Raw genomic sequence first — 18,048 nt, 5'->3', positions numbered from 1 at the left:
CCGCCACCTGCTGCCTGCACATGCCCTTTCACCTCACTCTATCTCCTCCCCTTCCACTAGTAGACTTTCCTGGAGACTCCCTGGACTCTCCTCCCCCTCGGCCCCTCTGAACCCCCGGCACCTCCCCACCATGCCTGTCTGTCTCTCACTCCCTGACAACTGCCAACCCCTTTACATTTTAGGCGTTTAGCATGACCCTGGATTCGAAATGACTCACAACAAGTACATAAAAGTAGCTCTACCTTGCTCCACAGCCCATCCAGTCCCTAACCCCCTCCCACAAAACACACACACACACATACATACACACCCCTTCATGCACAGAAACAATATTCTCTGAAAACTTGTAGGGCCAATTAAGGCAATTTGACATTACTGTCCACCATATATGCCCAAATAAAATAGGAAGAGGATGAATAAAGACTTAAATATGTTTGCCTATCAATATGTTCTATCTCCTTAAATCTGTGTTTACAAATCTAATCAAACACTCTCAATGCATACTGATGCTTTTTGTTGCTGCCATAAAGAGAATTCAGTTCTTGGAAGGTACCATGTCAACATTTACAGAATAAAAATCTGTCATGTCAGTACTTTGTACCAATAATGCTGATTGGAAGTTTTCATATTTCTTTAATTGCTTACTTCTTTGTAGAACATGTAACATTAAATGACAAACATATTGTTGAATAAAAGACTAAACTAAATATCTCTTTTGATAGACATGAAGTTCCAAAGATGTAGATTTTATTTTATTTTATATTTCATGTCAACTCATTGCAACATTATCTGCTTGCGGCAAGGAGTCCCCAGTTGTACCCAGGTGTCCTTAGAGTTGTCTCTCTCCTCTTTTTGTTCTTTTAATTGACCAAATCAGGCCTATATTTTTTTTAATTCACTTTCCCACATTCCTCACTTTTCTTTGAGTTTATTAAAGGCTCCATGGCACCTCCTCTTCCACTCCTTCTGGTGTGTCATGCCACAACACACAGAAACATATATGCATGTATACACTCCATTCCTCACTCCCGCATGCACACCAAACATTCACACATGCACACGTGCACTAGCTCCCCTCCTCCATTTAGAGTTAAAATTAATCTAACTGCTCCAGTGACAGAGCAGAGTAGCCCATGCAGATAGGGTTTCAGCTGTTGGCTGATTCCCTGCTTCTCTCCTTATTTATTAAACAAGACTTAGGCCCATGTGGATATCAGACCATGTGCTCAGCAGAATAACACAATTTGAATATATTGTTAAAATTCTTCTTTTGGCCGTGCAAATGTTAGAAAAGTCAAATAGGAATTCCTGCTTGCAATCTCTTGATGTGGACGAGCAAACCTTTCTGTGCACAATCACCAATATTATTATTATTATTATTATTATTATTATTATTCATTTTTGATCATAACATGTTATGTCACAATAAAATGGAGACAACACTCTCAATTTTTAAATGCAAACTGGACCCCAAAGTGTTTTGTTTATGGCTCCATAATGTACTCAACTCAATGCAATGTAGAGTGTATCAGGCTGCAGCATTTAATGCAATAAATTACAAATAATGTACTTAAAATATTACTACTCAAATAATAAGATTGGATGATGAATCAGCAAATAGTTTTGCTGTTTATAGACCAACTGTTCATCCTCAGGTTTTCTAAAGGTAATTGTGCGTTATACTGTATTGATCATCATAATGAGAATTTTACTCATAATTGCCACTTCGGGGCTGCAGGTCCACCCCTGGTTGAGCTGTCAGTCAGGAGTCCGGGTCCTGGCTCTCTCTGTGGTCTAATTATGTTCAGATGAGGGCAGCATTTTCCCATTTTAAGGCTGGATGAGGCCTACTAGCAGCAAATCTATAACCTGGTTGGTAGCAACTGGCGTCTCCCCAAGAAAACCCCCACTGAACCGCGCGCTCCTTTTACGGACCTCGAGGTGGGACCGCGAGTCTCGATGGGAGGTCAAAGCGACAGTTCCATATATGGCGCGCGCTCTCTCTTCCTCGGGCGCGCGCAGCGTAATACCGGACCCACTCCTCAATCCAAATGGATTGATCGCCCTCCTTTTCTCTTCGGGGCGCGCCTCCCCCCGCACGCCTCACCCTTGGCCTGTCAGCATCCTAATATGGCAGAGGGCCGGGATGGGGGCCGGTCCTAAGGTTTGTGAATGGTAGAGCTTGGGTATATAAGCTGGACAGTCAGAGGGAAAGATTGTAGCTGGTTCAGCAACAGCATTGGTAAGGCCTTCATCCTCCCCAAGCCGCAGACACTCACCTAAGGTAAGACCCTGCTGGGACTCCTGAAACCAAAGGTTGGGACTTAAAAGTAGGTCTTACACTGGAGCATCTACTGGAGCAGAATTTAGGACGCCCAGGACTAGATACTACTGGAGGAACATGGGCAACTCCACTGTAGGACAGACTTGAAGCTAAAGGAAAGAAAAGTTTAAATAGTTGTAAGGCTGAACACTTTCATAGAAAGACAGTGCTGGATAAGAGAAGCTGTTAACTAAACCATCAGGTCTGGAAATGGATAGATTAATTGAAAAGATAAAGACTTATTAAAGTCAGCATCTGCATAAGTGTAACACCAACATTTGCTGATGCAGCAAGCCTTTATAAATATTAAATAACCAGTATATGGGACAGGTGATAATGAAACTGTGAAAATGTTTGTAAATGTATCTGGATTTCACCAAAAACTAAATTGTTCTTGCTTACAGCAACATTGGAATTAAATAGATACAGGGGATACATAGATCCATAGAGAGACTTATCAAATTAAGATGCATGACTGAAGGAAAACAATAGTGTAGATCTACATCACTTTAATGTGCTTTTCTAGGTTTCTGCAGGCGTAACCGCCATGCGTAATGGTCTGGTGTCACTCTGCCATTGACACATTTAGCGCAAAGCATGGGCTTGATTATATTCCTGCTCTAGTGTTTGTTCCGATTACTTTCCAGTAAAAAAAAACATTTCTCCAGTAAAAAACAGATTTAAGTCTTTATAATTATTTCTGCCGTGAGTTTGCAGGAAACAAACGGGTGAACTAAGGAGTTAGTTTTGGGGTTATTGCTGTCACATAATAAATATCGCCATGTGGATTTGATTGAGTGAGCTCAACTGTTTTTCCTCCTCTCATTTTACAGCAGCCAACATGTGTGACGACGAAGAGACTACCGCCCTTGTGTGCGACAACGGCTCCGGCCTTGTGAAGGCTGGCTTCGCCGGAGACGATGCCCCCAGGGCCGTCTTCCCCTCCATCGTTGGCCGCCCCCGTCACCAGGTAAAGAGCCGGGGATATCCCAAACAATAATAGGACAATAGATTAATATTTAAAAACTTACATCTCAGCAATTAATCCAATGGTACAAATAATTCGGTTAATAATATTATACAGTACAAGAACTCCTAATGGATTTAATAATAAATATTTTCCAGACATTTTAAGGTTTTAGAAATATAATTTAGCCATTTTGTCCGGTAGCAACTGTTAAGCAACAGTTTGGCATTATGTATCTTGAGTCATGCAAATGTGGCTCATACCATCAGCTTTACCACCAGCAATGTGGCATTTGACACTTTGAGACTAAATTAGTCACAGAAGAACTGACAGTCACACAATTGCTCTGTGTCTGTCTCTGTGACCCACGCTGTTATTTGGCACATTTACGCAATGGCCAACGTGCCTTTTGTATCTCACAGTAAAGACTTTAATCTGGCCAGAAGAAGGTCATGCTTCTGTTTGTATTATTTGACTTAACCTTTCCATCATCTTGTCCTCTCTTCTCCCTTAGGGTGTCATGGTCGGTATGGGTCAGAAGGACTCCTACGTCGGCGACGAGGCCCAGAGCAAGAGAGGTATCCTGACTCTGAAGTACCCCATCGAGCACGGTATCATCACTAACTGGGACGACATGGAGAAGATCTGGCATCACACCTTCTACAATGAGCTGAGAGTGGCACCCGAGGAGCACCCCACCCTGCTCACTGAAGCCCCCCTGAACCCCAAGGCCAACAGAGAGAAGATGACCCAGATCATGTTTGAGACCTTCAACGTCCCCGCCATGTATGTGGCCATCCAGGCTGTCCTGTCCCTGTACGCTTCCGGCCGTACCACCGGTGAGACTGACAACAACAGCTGCTACTCGACTCCATAAACATACACAATACAAAACAGAATATAAAGAAACTGATAAAATAATATTACAATTGCAACACATACAACTAACTGAGCTTTTTCCCACTGTGCCCACTTTGTGCACAACTATTACGCTTCTTCGGCCAGCCTTTCTGGGAGTGTTCATGCTCTTTTATCAAACCTTATGCCTTACACACTCTGTGTATGTTTGTAAATCCTATTTAAAACATTATTTTTTGTCACATTTTCACTCACAACACTGAACTGTTAAATGATTATTGTCGCCGATTATTCAATACTTTACTAATATCTCTCGCTTGCCTCTCTTTAGGTATTGTGCTGGATGCTGGTGATGGTGTGACCCACAACGTCCCAGTCTATGAGGGTTACGCCCTGCCCCATGCCATCATGCGTCTTGACCTGGCTGGTCGCGATCTGACCGACTACCTGATGAAGATCCTGACTGAGCGTGGCTACTCTTTCGTGACCACCGGTGAGGAACTCAGCTAATAACAAAACACCTAAAAGGAAAAAGGAAGAAATACAAATCATTTAAAAAAGCATACAAGCTTATAGGCAGAGAGACAGAGTACAGTCTTTGTCTCTCTGATTATTATCATGATTTAATTAACTAAACAGAAACTTCATCCGCAATCTAAACAAATATTCATGCACAGTATTGCGCAAAGACTTCAGATTGTGTGGACACCTATTGTGTTACTACCTATTGTCTGTGTAGCCAAATGTTCTGCTAAAATTGGCACACTACTTTGAATACTAAATAAGTATTAAAAGACAGAGAAAATCCGATGCAGCTGTGACAAGATAATTCATTTTCAGTTTCGGACATTTCTGTAACTCTCGCAGTTCAGCAGCCCACTTAATTATTCAGCCATTACGCACACGTTATCTGTGATCCCAGCTGTTTGTCTCTCTGGACAAAAACTCATCAACTTGTCTCCCCACAGCTGAGCGTGAGATCGTGCGTGACATCAAGGAGAAGCTTTGCTATGTGGCTCTGGACTTCGAGAACGAGATGGCCACCGCTGCCTCCTCCTCCTCTCTGGAGAAGAGCTACGAGCTTCCCGACGGTCAGGTCATCACCATCGGAAACGAGCGTTTCCGTTGCCCTGAGACCCTCTTCCAGCCTTCCTTCATTGGTATGTTAGACAATCCTTATTTTTCTCTTTACGCACATCACTAGATATCTTGTGCCACACTATATCCACCCCTCCTCCTAACACTTATCGCTCTCACCTGACCAGGTATGGAGTCTGCTGGTATTCATGAGACTGCCTACAACAGCATCATGAAGTGCGACATTGACATCCGTAAGGATCTGTACGCCAACAATGTGCTCTCCGGTGGTACCACCATGTACCCTGGTATTGCTGACCGTATGCAGAAGGAAATCACTGCCCTGGCCCCCAGCACCATGAAGATCAAGGTAAATATTATGACAACAAAAACATTATAATGAATCCCTAAACTTAATAATGTTACGCATACATTGAAAGGAATCTATAAAACACTGGCACTTTACTGATGCATTTTCTCTCCCTCCCTCTTCTCCAGATCATTGCCCCTCCCGAGAGGAAATACTCCGTCTGGATCGGTGGCTCCATCCTGGCTTCCCTGTCCACCTTCCAGCAGATGTGGATCTCCAAGCAGGAATACGACGAGGCAGGCCCCAGCATTGTCCACAGGAAGTGCTTCTAAATCCTCAACCTTCGTCTCCAGCTTCTCCATTCTTTACACCTCAAGATATCTGGAGATCAATTGCAAAGGAGGATCGACCTCTGCGGCACTGCAACACTCGGCTGTCAATGGACTTTTTGTCTGCCCTGTTGACAATTGTATGCATTGTTTTATTATTTTAAAATGTGCATATTTTGTAGCTGTTTGTTGTTTGTGTTGCACGGAGAAAGGCTGTGAAATCCAACACTGAACCATGCATCCACCCAAAGAAAACTTTAATAAAAAAATAAGAACAACATGTTGCCCAATACATGTGAATGTAATTGTATATACATATTCATAATTTATTAAAGTCCATTATTTGGTATTTTCGACCCTGGCCTTGTTTTTCCATAAGAGCGAAAATAGTGGGACAAGCTGAAAAACAAAAGCTTTGAGGGAAACTATTGGACGGTTTATATTATAAAGGTGACATTTGGGGAAAATTTAAATGCATTCATAATCATAAAAATCATCTTAAGATTCAATATCAAGAAATATCAGAAAGAACTCGGGGGGATGGTAGAGTTAACCAAAATCACCATAATAATAAAGCTCGAGCTTTTTTCACTCAGCAATTAAGCTTATGACACCCACTACCCCTTAAACCAGCAGCTGATCCAGTCAGCTGGTCAGGCAACAGGGGGCAATTTCATATGGTTGACGGTGTGGCACAGCCCCCTGAATCATAACTGGAAGGGTGAGAGGGAGGTAGACAGGGTGTCTCTCTCTGTCCCATCAGACACTGCTGGCAGTGGGCTGCTGGGTGACAGAGGTAGTGAAAGTCGATACCTGAAAGCTCCGACAGTCGTGGTTTGACTTGCCAGGAATGTGCCTCGGCAGCAGCAGCAGCAGCAACAGCAGCAGCAGCAGCAGCTCCGCTTTAGACCAGGCGGATCAGTGGCATGGGACATCCGACACCCGGCTCAGAGTCCCGTTGAGCTGCCTGCCCTGTACGGCCCTAGGCGCAGCCCCCAGACCATCTTTAGACAAAACTGGACCCTGTGGTGGCATCTCCGCAGCCCTACCTTATATGCATAGAAGTTCATCAGGTTATCTGGGTATGGACTTTAAGCACAATGGAGTGTGCTGGGCGCGTCTCAGGCAACACCCCAATAATCCATCATGTAGCCTATTATAAGACACCCTTCACGCTTCTTCCTTGACACTAGAATATTAATTGTTTAACCTCTCGACTACAGGTAAATGTAGCCTACAGGCCTAACCAATACAAACTTACTTTTTGAAGGCATTCGTGTAAAAATAAATTGAACAAGTTATTCAACTAAGCTCTTTATCTGAATCAGAATTCGGTTATTGCCAGGTTGTCACTTGGAATGTTGCTTTATTATCTGTGCAAACATACTGAGAGAAAATGAAAATGAAAATGAAGTAATACCAACATCAACCAACATCTTAGAATAGAACAACATACATGTTTGAAAAGCATGTTGTCTTTTTAACCTCTTCTCTCAGCTGATAGAAATCATCACCAATCAAATCGTTGACAATCTCCATGACCGACCTCATTCCTGACACCCCTGCCGGTGCCACCTGTTGCGGCTGTGTTTGGCTTTTTAAAAACGTCCCGAGTGGGCGGAGCTTATAGACAGCCTGTTATTACAGCAGCACGGTGGACGCCATCTGTTCTGCTTTGCTTCCGTGAAATCCGACCCTAGTGTAAGTATATTTACTGTACACACATTTAGACTGTTACAGCCCTGAATTTCTGCTGTCAAGCCAGGCAATGTTATAGATGAGAGAGTGGATGATTGTCAATGGAATTTCACGTTTGGGCTATTATGTGCGAGCGCTGACAGGCGATTATCCTTGCTCCGTATTCACATATGATTTACAGACGTCTTTAAATAACAAGCATACATATGTCGTCAGTTGCTATTAAAGAACAACTATTGATTAATGAATCAATAGATGTATGCTGTTACGGTGTTTGTGTGAAAGGCTACAGTCAAAGACGAGGATCATTTCATACACGTATATTTTTAATCCATTGGAAACAAAATAAGACGCGTTTCAGAGATTGGGAAATAATATGTTAAGGTTTGTATCAGAGTAAAGCCGGAGTTGTTGCATGCAGTGATTATGACATTTAATTGGAATATTGTTTAGATCACATCAGCCAATCAGATGATGAGACGCCACCTACGTCATCACGTTGAAGACGTTTCAACTGTTAAAGTGACTGAGGATAAAATTCAAAACCAAGCCCATTTTCACAGTTAAACTTCCATATAGTATGCAAAACACATTTTATTAGTTGAAGTCTAATCAAAATTGTACTTTTATCTTCACCCCAGCTTCTAAACGAGGCGAATTAACCCCGGGTATAGGAGGAAGTAGGCGGGTTCAAGCCTCCAGCTGCTCTGCCATTGGTGTTTACTGTGTCCGCATTATGGTTTAAATGTCTGGCGGTGATACTAACTGCGTGCGAAAACAACGCAGGCAATTTTGACAAGGGCTTTGTTTACGCGTTGAACTCATGTTTGTATGTGTTACATATCTCATAAACGTGTTAGTGGTGTGTCACGATGCTAGCTTTTCATATGTTTCCTTTCGTTGTGTAGATTTGTCATATTTGAGTTCAAGATGGTGACGAAGAGGATGCGCTCGGAGTACATGAAGAAATTCAAAGACCCCAAATGGGAGAGTTACAGCAGATGTTATGAGGAGATGCTGAAGTACAGGCTGACCCGCAGGCTGCTGGAGCAAGCTCACAACCCCTGGTTCTGGAGCGGTGGCCCCGATAATGACTCAGACTCCTGGGGAAGAAGTCCTCCTCCTCCCGGTAAGAACCAGGTCGGAGACGCGCCGGAGGCTGCAGAGCTGGAGCAGTGTGACGGGACGAAGATGGACAGACAGCCCGAGCAGCAGAGCAGAGTCCCTGGGACTGTGCCCAGGCTTCCCCTTCAAGAGGAGGGTGGTTCTGGAGCACAAGGTAAAAAAAACAACTGCATGATAAGGATATGGTCAGATTACTGAATATATTATAAATTACAACATTGTTTGTAACGTAATGCATTAGTTTGTGTCTAATGTGAAAAATGTTGGATTATTTTAAAATGAAATATTCAAAAAAATTGCACAGCCAACCACATTTTTATACCACAAGTATTATTCCTCCCGTTAAACATCCCACAATATTTTTTATGCAAAACAAATGCATTTTGCAGATTCAGCAGTAAACATCAGACTTAGTGCCCACCCTGAGGTGTAACTCACTTTGATAAACTTATTTTCTATATTCCTATAGTTTAAAATGTGCCATCTTAATGTAATCAGGTCATTCGTGACAGTTTACCTATCTAGTCTCAATTCCTTTAAATGTTTTGCATGTTTATTAGTTATTAGTAACATTAAGTTGTAGCTATGTTGTGTAATCTGATTACATGTATGCATTTGGTTTAATGACTTAACAATGTATGCATGTTTCTCAACTATACTGGTGTTATTCTCTCCTCTCAGACTCACAGCCTGAAGGTGCCAGAGAGACAGGCGCACCAGAGGATAAGAGAGAGAAGCAGACTCACAGGGAACAAAGCAGAGGTAATTCATAGCGGGAAACAACCATCCCCAGTCATTGTACATTCCTCAGTGCCTTGCCAACACGTATAAGTCCTGTGATGGACTCATAAGTGTTCACAGCAACGTTATCTCTGCATTGCATATTTTCTTGCTGGTAATCTTTCCCATGGAAGTTAATGTATATGTATGTTCCAATATTATCAGACATTTTGGTGCTGCTTTGACCCATTTTATCTTTTCTTTCTGTAGAGGGCATCACTGGAGGAGCTCAACCACAGCAGAGTAAACTCGCCAAATCCTCAAAGCAATTATGGCGCTCCCATCGGGTCAGTCCAGCACCAACAAAGCATCCCAAGGACGATAATAAGGAGAGCAGACATCCCTTCGCTCTGTACGCTTCAGGGGAGAAGGATGCTGACATGGCGAACAGGAAAACACACAATGTTGGCCCTGCAGCTTCGACTACCGAGGTAATGTTTCTGTCTCTCTTTTTCTGGGGGTTTACAAAATAATATGGCAGGAACTAACAATTATGATGTTTGTATGTAGATCCATGAGTCGGCTCTGCGGGCCAAGACCAGACGGAAGGTGGAGCGCCAGGTCCAGGCACAGGTGACCGAGCGCCGGAGAGCCAAGTCTGCTAATGTGGACAAGACCGGGAAGTCTGTTCAACCAGAATTCAACCCTTGGCTCACAGAGTACATGCGCTGCTTCTCTGCCCGCTCGCGATAGGACACACACACACACACACACACACACACACACACACACACACACACACACACACACACACACACACACACACACACACACACACACACACACACACACACACACACATATACACACACACACACACACACACACACACACTTAGCATAAACACTGACATCAGGGTGATTCAAGACAAAAACACATGAATGAAGCCATTATTGCCTACCACCCCTAAAATATAAATGCCCATGGATGTAGAGTAGAGCGCATCACATTCTGGATGTACCTTCCCTGTGTCTGTTTTAATGTATATGATACGAACCATTCAAAAGGTATGAGAGACTTTTAACTATTATTTCAAGTTGAATGTACAAGTCATGGATCTAACATGTACAAATATTTTAATTAGAAAGTCTTCAATGCATTTTACAGCCATACTTTCATAAATTTAAACACAGGCTTTATAAAATCTGATTGTTATACAGGGATATCAAACTACAGCGGTCTCACAAAGGAGTAATGCAGACGTATGACAGTAGGTATGCTTAGATTCAGACACGTTTTCCTGAAAATATAAGACCTCAAACATGAAGACAAAACCAAACACAAAGTCACCATGTTTATATTGCAACACGTTCACTAAGCACTGCAATTTGTTCTCAAATGTATGCAGCTTTGGATGTGGATAGGCATTTTGTATTTCTATTCACTCACACAAATGTCCTTTCAGGGGCATTACATATTTTCATTGATAGATTCCCCAGTGGTGTGATATTGTTCTTGTAGATTCACTGACTGACTTGGTTCAGAGAAATAGTAAATCACACTCTGCACTCGCAGTCAAACTCTGAAAATCACAGTTTTGTGATGTGGCTCATTTTCTCATGAGCTTTTTACATATCACAATGTTATTGACAAACAATAAGTTGAAAAGAACATTTGCGTTTTTTGTTGTTGAATTTAATGTGGGTGTGTATAGTAGTCAATCTACATGGTGCTGTTGCAGCGAGAAAATAGATCTGACATTTAAAGCCATTGGATGACTGATCGGTGTGTTTCTATGTGGTGCAATGTAATATAAAAAAAACACACAGCTAATGTAGGTCATTTAAAAAGCATAACAATCGATTGTTGAGACCAAATTAGTTTTAGCAGTACTGTAACAAAATGTTCTTTAAGACCAAAAGTTGAACCGTAACAACAATGGACTTTTACCTGATGCACTTTGACGATGAGGCACCTTTTTGATGTTTGTACAGAATATTTTGTTACCTATTAAGTTTCCTTGTAATTTACTCATCCTTTAAATCAGTGTAAATATGTTTGTTAACATGAGCACAGTGTTATTTTTACTTTACTGATCCATTCAACCTAAATCTGTGCCATAAAACCTTGAGAAAAGTATTTTCTCCTTTGCACAAATATAGTTTCAAATGTTAAAATGGTCAAAAATGGTTTGTGCTTTATATTTCAACAATTCATATATTTAACTTAATCTTAATGTTCTGTTGTTGCAACTCTGCATTCAGTGTTACTTTATTTACTTTTGTAATGATTTAGATGTCAGTCTTTTTAGGTTAAACTGCAATGTAGTTCAGAGAAAAGATGTGAAGATGTGACATTTTGTGCAATAATATGATACAAACAGTTGTATTTTATATGTGGTGAACTTTGATGGTCACAAAAAACTGGAACAAGTTAGTTACTGAGTTATTTCTTCTTAGTTACTGAAACCCAACTTTATAAGAAAAATCCTCTTGATACATTACTGTTTATTCCTAGTCTATAAATTAAATCAGGCGTAATTAGGAAAACAGATATAATGACTAAGCGGCCAAAAGAAGTTTCAGCAGTTGACAAACTTTGGCAATGATTCAGTGAAAATGCTTCTACTGTTCCTCACAGAAAATTCAAAGCAATTCCCTTAATGTAATTTACACATGAAAGGCAGTATGTTAAAGTTCCAAAATACTGTAAAACATCATGATTCCTTTTTCAAGGCTTTTAAAATACTGTGTAGATATCGGTTTAACAGGTAAAGACTGTTGTGGTTGATGATGTGGTGCAAAGCTTTAATAAATCACTTTTCCAAATGAGTGTTCAGTGTTATCTCTTTATCTCTACCATATTATTCAAAAAACGTAACTCCCTTTTAAAGTAAGATATCAATAATGTAATGGAATATTTTAGAAAAATTGGTTCGAACCATAAAAACTGATGATTCCTCATTTCTTGTATTTTTTATTTTAAAAACATATGCTTTTATCATACACAATAAATTAAAAATCCATGATATTCATAATGACACAAGAAAAACAGACGTCCATAAATAAACAAAGGACTTGATAACATAAACACAAGACGGCAACGTGACGTGGAACAGCCAAAGTCACTATCAGATGAAATCTAAGGTGAGATATTTCGGCAGTTTGAAGTGTGCTAGATTTAAAAAATGAAATGCATATTCATAAAGGGGCAAAAATGGAAACAAACAAATGTTCTAATGCTTGAAAAAAATAATCAAAACGCACCATTTTAAATCTAGATCTTCAAATGAAGACTTTTTATGAGTTTAATGTGGCTGAACTTAACATAAAGAATCTTTGGAGACAATTTCAAATCCGACACACATCAGATAGTTTTATACCATCGCTAAAACTTGAAATGCATTCAGTTAGTAATTCCTAACAGCTGGCAGCAGTAAGAGAGGTATTGTAAATATATGTAAACAGGCATTATTTTAAAAGAGAGAGATGAGTCATTAAAAGAGATATCAGTCATTATTTCAAACCTTTGGATAAAGGAGTGCGCCGTAGTAAATTAAAAAGTCAAAGTGTAAAAAGTATTTATATTAGCCATAAAAGCCAAATTATGTGATGTGTAATATGATCCAATTTTTTTCTTTATCTGTGAGCATGAACGATGATATAACTGTTAGTACTTAACATAACTCAGATCAGTCCCATTCACAATTAAACATAAATCTCAGTACTGCCCAGCTATACTGCTTACTAGTTGCCAGTGTATGTAGCTTAACATGATAATAAGACAGTGGAGCATTAAACAGATGCTAGATGTGATATCTACTTTAATTTACATATAATATCTCTTCATAATGAAATACTCTGATATTCTGTAGGAGAAAACATGCGTCAGTCTCTATATACAGAAACACTGTACAGTGTACAAGATGCAGTCGGGGGATGGAGGGAGAGGTGTGGGGAGGTAACAGAGAGACAGATGGGATGTAAACAGTCGGTAAGGTAGGCAGAGGGATGAAGTGTCATTCAGCAGCTGCATCGCCCGGGGCACTTTACAGGAGAGAAAGTGTGTAGGAGGAACGCAGGGAATGCAAAATGTACAGGCAGAAACAGCACACTGTTAGTGGTGTGTTTAAGAAGTATGAGCAGGAAGGCAATCAGAGCAGCTGGTTGGAGGGAGAGAAATATAAAAGGGAAGGATTGAAATATGCATAAAAATGGTTAAAGGAATAGTTCAACAACTGTTTTCTTGGTGAGAGTTAGATGCGAAAAATCCATACCTCATATCTATGCATCAGATATCAATCTGAAACTGACAAATGAACGGGTTATATCTTGTTTGTTTACCTTGAATGCACAAGGAAATACACTCCCCTTAAAAGGAGCTGTGTGTAGGATTTAGTGCAATCTATTGGTGAGAAATGTTCACCTCCAACCCTCCCCATTTTTACTAGAATGTAGAAGAAACTGCCGTGGCCTTCAGGTGCATACTCACCACACATTTTAAGCTGCCACTTTAAAGTAAAAATCCTAGAGCAAATGTTGGGTATGTCTGTTTTGGGCCACTGTAGAAACACGGATGTATTTTGAGAATAGTAACATCGTTGGAGGCTGGGCCCTACTTATTCATATGACAGTTCTTCAGTTGCGCATGATAAAGGTTAAACGAATGGGTATAAAATAACTCTTCTGTATGAGCAGCAGAGCGGAAATGTGTCCATCAGTACATTTTTACAATACATAAAGATTAAAGGGGATGTTTAAGAGTTTGTACTGGGATGTTGAATCACCTAAAAATAATATTATATTCCTTTTATGCCATAAATCCCCTTAAATCCTACAGACTGTCCTCAATCACATTATATCGTGTTGGTTAAATTCTAATGCGAAAGAAAATCAACTTCTGAAAAATGTAAACTTCCCCTTAAGTACTCCAGATGAATGTCGATGGGATTGGTGTAAGGGGAGAAAACTTCAACTTAAGTTTTGGAGGTAAGCAGGTGTGAGGGCAGATAGAAAGATGGTCAGTAATTCACATCCTGATTGGAGGGCTGGGGAAGGTTTGGTCCAATAGTGGAGCAGTATGTTGAAGAGGGGGGCGGTCTCTGGATACCACTGAAGGGGATGTGGCTGGGAGGTGCAGCCATGACAACAAAGCAAAAGGTCAAAGGTCAGAGAGGAGTCACCAGCATAACAACCTGAACCCTGAGTCCCCTGTGGTTGTTCTTCTCCTGGTCTTCAAAAACCCATCTGAAACACACTAATCACACACACAAGAGACATTATCACATTGGTGTCAACAGAAGGGGAGGGCTGAGAGCAATGAGCAGAATGTCAAGTCGCTACAACCAGCTAATAAGTTCTGTCTCTGGATAAAGATCATGAATCTGAAAATACACACACATTACAGGCACACTGGCCCTTTCACCTTTTCTGAGTATTTTGCTGGGCGCGTCCACTAGCAACCACACTCTTGGGTGCCCTGAGGCTGAGCGCGACGAGGAGAACGAAGCTGTCGTAGCGCAGCGTCGCCATACTGGATACCTGACCCCATCCTCTCTGGATCCAGCTCTCCTGAAAACGAGAGACAAGAGACAGAGATGTGAGAAAGCGTTCTCCATGTAAGGATCTCCATCAAGTCTAGACGATGGTAATTTTATGTAAATAATTATTCTTGAGTAATTAAGTGAAGTTGTTTCTGGCTACAACGCCATGAAAACTGCTACAGTCTGGAGTCATAATACCTAAGCCTGCCTTGTTTGATCCTGTCAGGATAATTGAGGATTTAGAGTCTGGGGTTTGGGCTAAAGGTGAGGATCTCAGTACCTACCTGACTCTATCTTGTTAAGGATTTTCCGAGCGCACTGGACAAAGGCCTCTTCGACGTTTTCCCCTGTTAGAGCGCTGGTCTCCAGGAACATCAGCTCTGACGCACGCACACACACACACACACACACACACACACACACACACACACACACACACACACACACACACACACACACACACACACACACACACACACACACACACACACACAATACAATACAATACAATGACTTTGAGCAGCAGCATCTTTACAGAACAGAAGGAAACTGTCAGGTTCAAGTTCCTTAGCTATTATTAGAGTTTTTGACAGGAGCTTTCAAAGCATGCCCTTTCATCACAAAGTACTGTGCCTACCGTTCTCCTGAGCAAAGCGTGAAGCCTCCAGGAACGTGACCTCTCTCTCAGCATCCAGGTCCTTCTTGTTTCCACAGAGGATGATGACAATGTTCTGACTGGCCAGCATCCTGGCATCGCTCAACCACGTGGTCAGGGCGTTGTATGTCTCTCGACTGAGGTGAACGGGAAAATACGGGTTACATTTTTTAAAGAAAAAGGGGACTTAACATAAAGGCAATCGGAAAAGGTGTCCAAGGATTTTACCTGGTGATATCATAGACTAGCAGAGCTCCTGCTGCTCCTCTGTAGTAACTCCTGGTCACGGACCTGACACACACACAAACAAACACAGAAATGAACACTTTTATGTCACACGCTTTTTCAAGCAGAATTGTTGGCTTATAAGAAAAACACACGTGAAACTAAGACATTAGACACCATTGTCTTACATTGTCTCTTATGTGTTATTACATGTACATTTTTACACCTGATTATCTCTGTGACCGCTGTATTTGACTTTAATACCACTAGAAGTGGAATAGGAATGACATGCAGTGTATAAATTGTGTTGGGAAAGAGGGTAAGAGAAATAAATCTGTCTTTGAACGTGGAAAGTTGTATTAGGATGTTTCCATACCTGAATCTTTCTTGCCCTGCAGTGTCCCAAATCTGCAGTTTGACCATTTTGTTGACCACACTAATAATCTTAGAGCCAAACTCCACCCCAATCGTGTGGTTGGATTCATCCTTAACTGGAAAATAATATAAAACAAAGTTCATTATTAAATAATTGGTGCCCTGTAAGAGACCATGGATATAAATATGTGGACCATCACATATGTAAACTTTCACTTTGTTGACACTTTGTTTTCACTGACCTACATGTAAATGCTCATATGTGTTGATTACTCAAAACTACAGTAACTGTCTTTTAACAATAAATAAGGAACGGTGTGTTGCATCTTACTGACTTACATCTCTTCTCTATGAACTGGTGCAGCAGACAGGATTTGCCAGTTCCAGCATTCCCAATCACCAGGAATTTAAACAGGAAATCTGAGGTGAGAAAACACAGAAAGAAAGGTGTTAACATGAAACCAAAGACAACATCCTGTCCCTTAAGTCGCAGCGATCATGATTTCCATAACTAGATCTTGAGATGTGCCAAAAATATTTGACAGTAGCTAAACACAGTTATGTACCATCTGATATGTATTAATACATTGCAGCACATATATGAGAAAGATATGCTTGTGACAATGTAGAAACAATGTATCATTTGTCTATAAGAGAGGACAGTTATTCCTACTCCTCTCAGTACAAGTCTTTAATAACCTTATTCAACTTTAGGTTGGTAAAATAAAACATAGTGCCCTTCTTGGATTTTATAACTTTGAAATAACGATCAATAATGCCCTTTAAAAGTCCTTACAATACACAGAAACCGAATACAGCATAGTGGCATTCACCTTTAAAATGCACAACTACAGCTCTCATAAATAAGGATGCTAACATAAGGATGCTTCAAGATTCTGGTCATCTTAATATCAAAATGTTATGAAAGGACATCAATGTCTTACATGTATACCATGGTTATAACATGTATTCCTACACCCATTGTATTATGTGTTTTCATCTGGATACACAGTTCAGTCAGATCTTCATCCTCAGCCGTGTCTCCCCTGGTGCCAGCTTCCTGTCCACTCCGCTAACATCTGTGAGGATTTTCAACCTTACAAACTCGATCATTTTGTCCGCTCAGGCAGAGTAAAAACTACTGTGTAACCTCTGAGGTACTACTTGCGCTGACAGGACGTTTTAAGGCCAGCAGCCCTCGGTTAGCCTGTCAGCTATCTGTTTACGATGAGAAAAAAGCTCTCTCGGCACACCTGCCTCATCCCCTCTGTATGTGAACATGTTAACAGTGGCCACTAGTGAAGGTAGCATCCTTACCGTATGACTCCGACATAGCCAGTGTGGCGTTTTGACAGCAACACGAAAGGAATGAGAGATAGTAGGTGACAGATCGATAGCTAGCTAAGTAAAGGAAAAATAGTCCTGTGGATGATTTCCGCGGATTCCAGCTGATTTTCCCCTCCGACTTCCCGTACGCGTTTTTTTTCAAAATAAAGGTCGAGCAGTGCATTGTAATGTCTTAAGACCGCCGCAGGGTGGTGCTGTTTAACCTATAGTCCATCCATACATCCACTTTTCTTTGAAATGCTTTTAGGTGATTTACTAATTGGTTTTATTTTATTTTTCATTTATTTATTATCCATTTATTTTTTGTTATGTATTATCTGTTTGACTCTGTGTGCTTTATGTTTAGTTGCTTTTGTTTAATTCACTTGCTCAATTTGTAATTTTACTGGCGTTCTGCTTTATGTGAGCGCACTTTGTCTATGTTTTAGAAGACGATATATACATAAAATGTATTATTATTATTATTATTGATAATAACAACTATTATTATTACTATT

The 18,048-nt window shown here is 40.8% G+C and overlaps 3 protein-coding genes across 3 annotated transcripts; 2 read left to right on the top strand and 1 right to left on the bottom strand.

The window, feature by feature from the left end:
• Positions 1–2,102: 2,102 nt before the first annotated feature.
• On the top strand, positions 2,103–6,213 carry acta1b (actin alpha 1, skeletal muscle b). The gene is made up of 7 exons (XM_063880974.1): positions 2,103–2,284; positions 3,157–3,293; positions 3,805–4,129; positions 4,480–4,641; positions 5,117–5,308; positions 5,414–5,595; positions 5,724–6,213. Exons 2-7 carry the CDS (start codon positions 3,165–3,167, stop codon positions 5,865–5,867), a joined length of 1,134 nt encoding a protein of 377 aa, XP_063737044.1. The 5' UTR covers positions 2,103–2,284; positions 3,157–3,164; the 3' UTR covers positions 5,868–6,213.
• Positions 6,214–7,458: 1,245 nt separating this feature from the next.
• ccsapb (centriole, cilia and spindle-associated protein b) lies at positions 7,459–12,238 on the top strand. The gene is made up of 5 exons (XM_063881957.1): positions 7,459–7,565; positions 8,471–8,841; positions 9,369–9,449; positions 9,678–9,898; positions 9,978–12,238. The coding sequence occupies exons 2-5, from the start codon at positions 8,493–8,495 to the stop codon at positions 10,158–10,160; spliced, it is 834 nt and encodes a 277-aa protein (XP_063738027.1). The 5' UTR covers positions 7,459–7,565; positions 8,471–8,492; the 3' UTR covers positions 10,161–12,238.
• A 119-nt stretch (positions 12,239–12,357) lies between these two features.
• Positions 12,358–17,680, bottom strand: rab4a (RAB4a, member RAS oncogene family). Its single transcript, XM_063881958.1, has 8 exons — positions 17,522–17,680; positions 16,544–16,624; positions 16,206–16,320; positions 15,833–15,895; positions 15,587–15,741; positions 15,234–15,329; positions 14,832–14,977; positions 12,358–14,663 (listed from the first exon to the last, which is right to left on the bottom strand). The coding sequence occupies exons 1-7, from the start codon at positions 17,535–17,537 to the stop codon at positions 14,862–14,864; spliced, it is 642 nt and encodes a 213-aa protein (XP_063738028.1). The 5' UTR covers positions 17,538–17,680; the 3' UTR covers positions 12,358–14,663; positions 14,832–14,861.
• Positions 17,681–18,048: the final 368 nt, after the last annotated feature.

This window comes from Eleginops maclovinus, chromosome 4, assembly GCF_036324505.1.
Source record: "Eleginops maclovinus isolate JMC-PN-2008 ecotype Puerto Natales chromosome 4, JC_Emac_rtc_rv5, whole genome shotgun sequence".
Lineage (NCBI taxonomy): Eukaryota > Metazoa > Chordata > Actinopteri > Perciformes > Eleginopidae > Eleginops > Eleginops maclovinus.
Note: the sequence above shows the minus strand (reverse complement) of the source record. Positions and strands in the feature narration are given on the sequence as shown.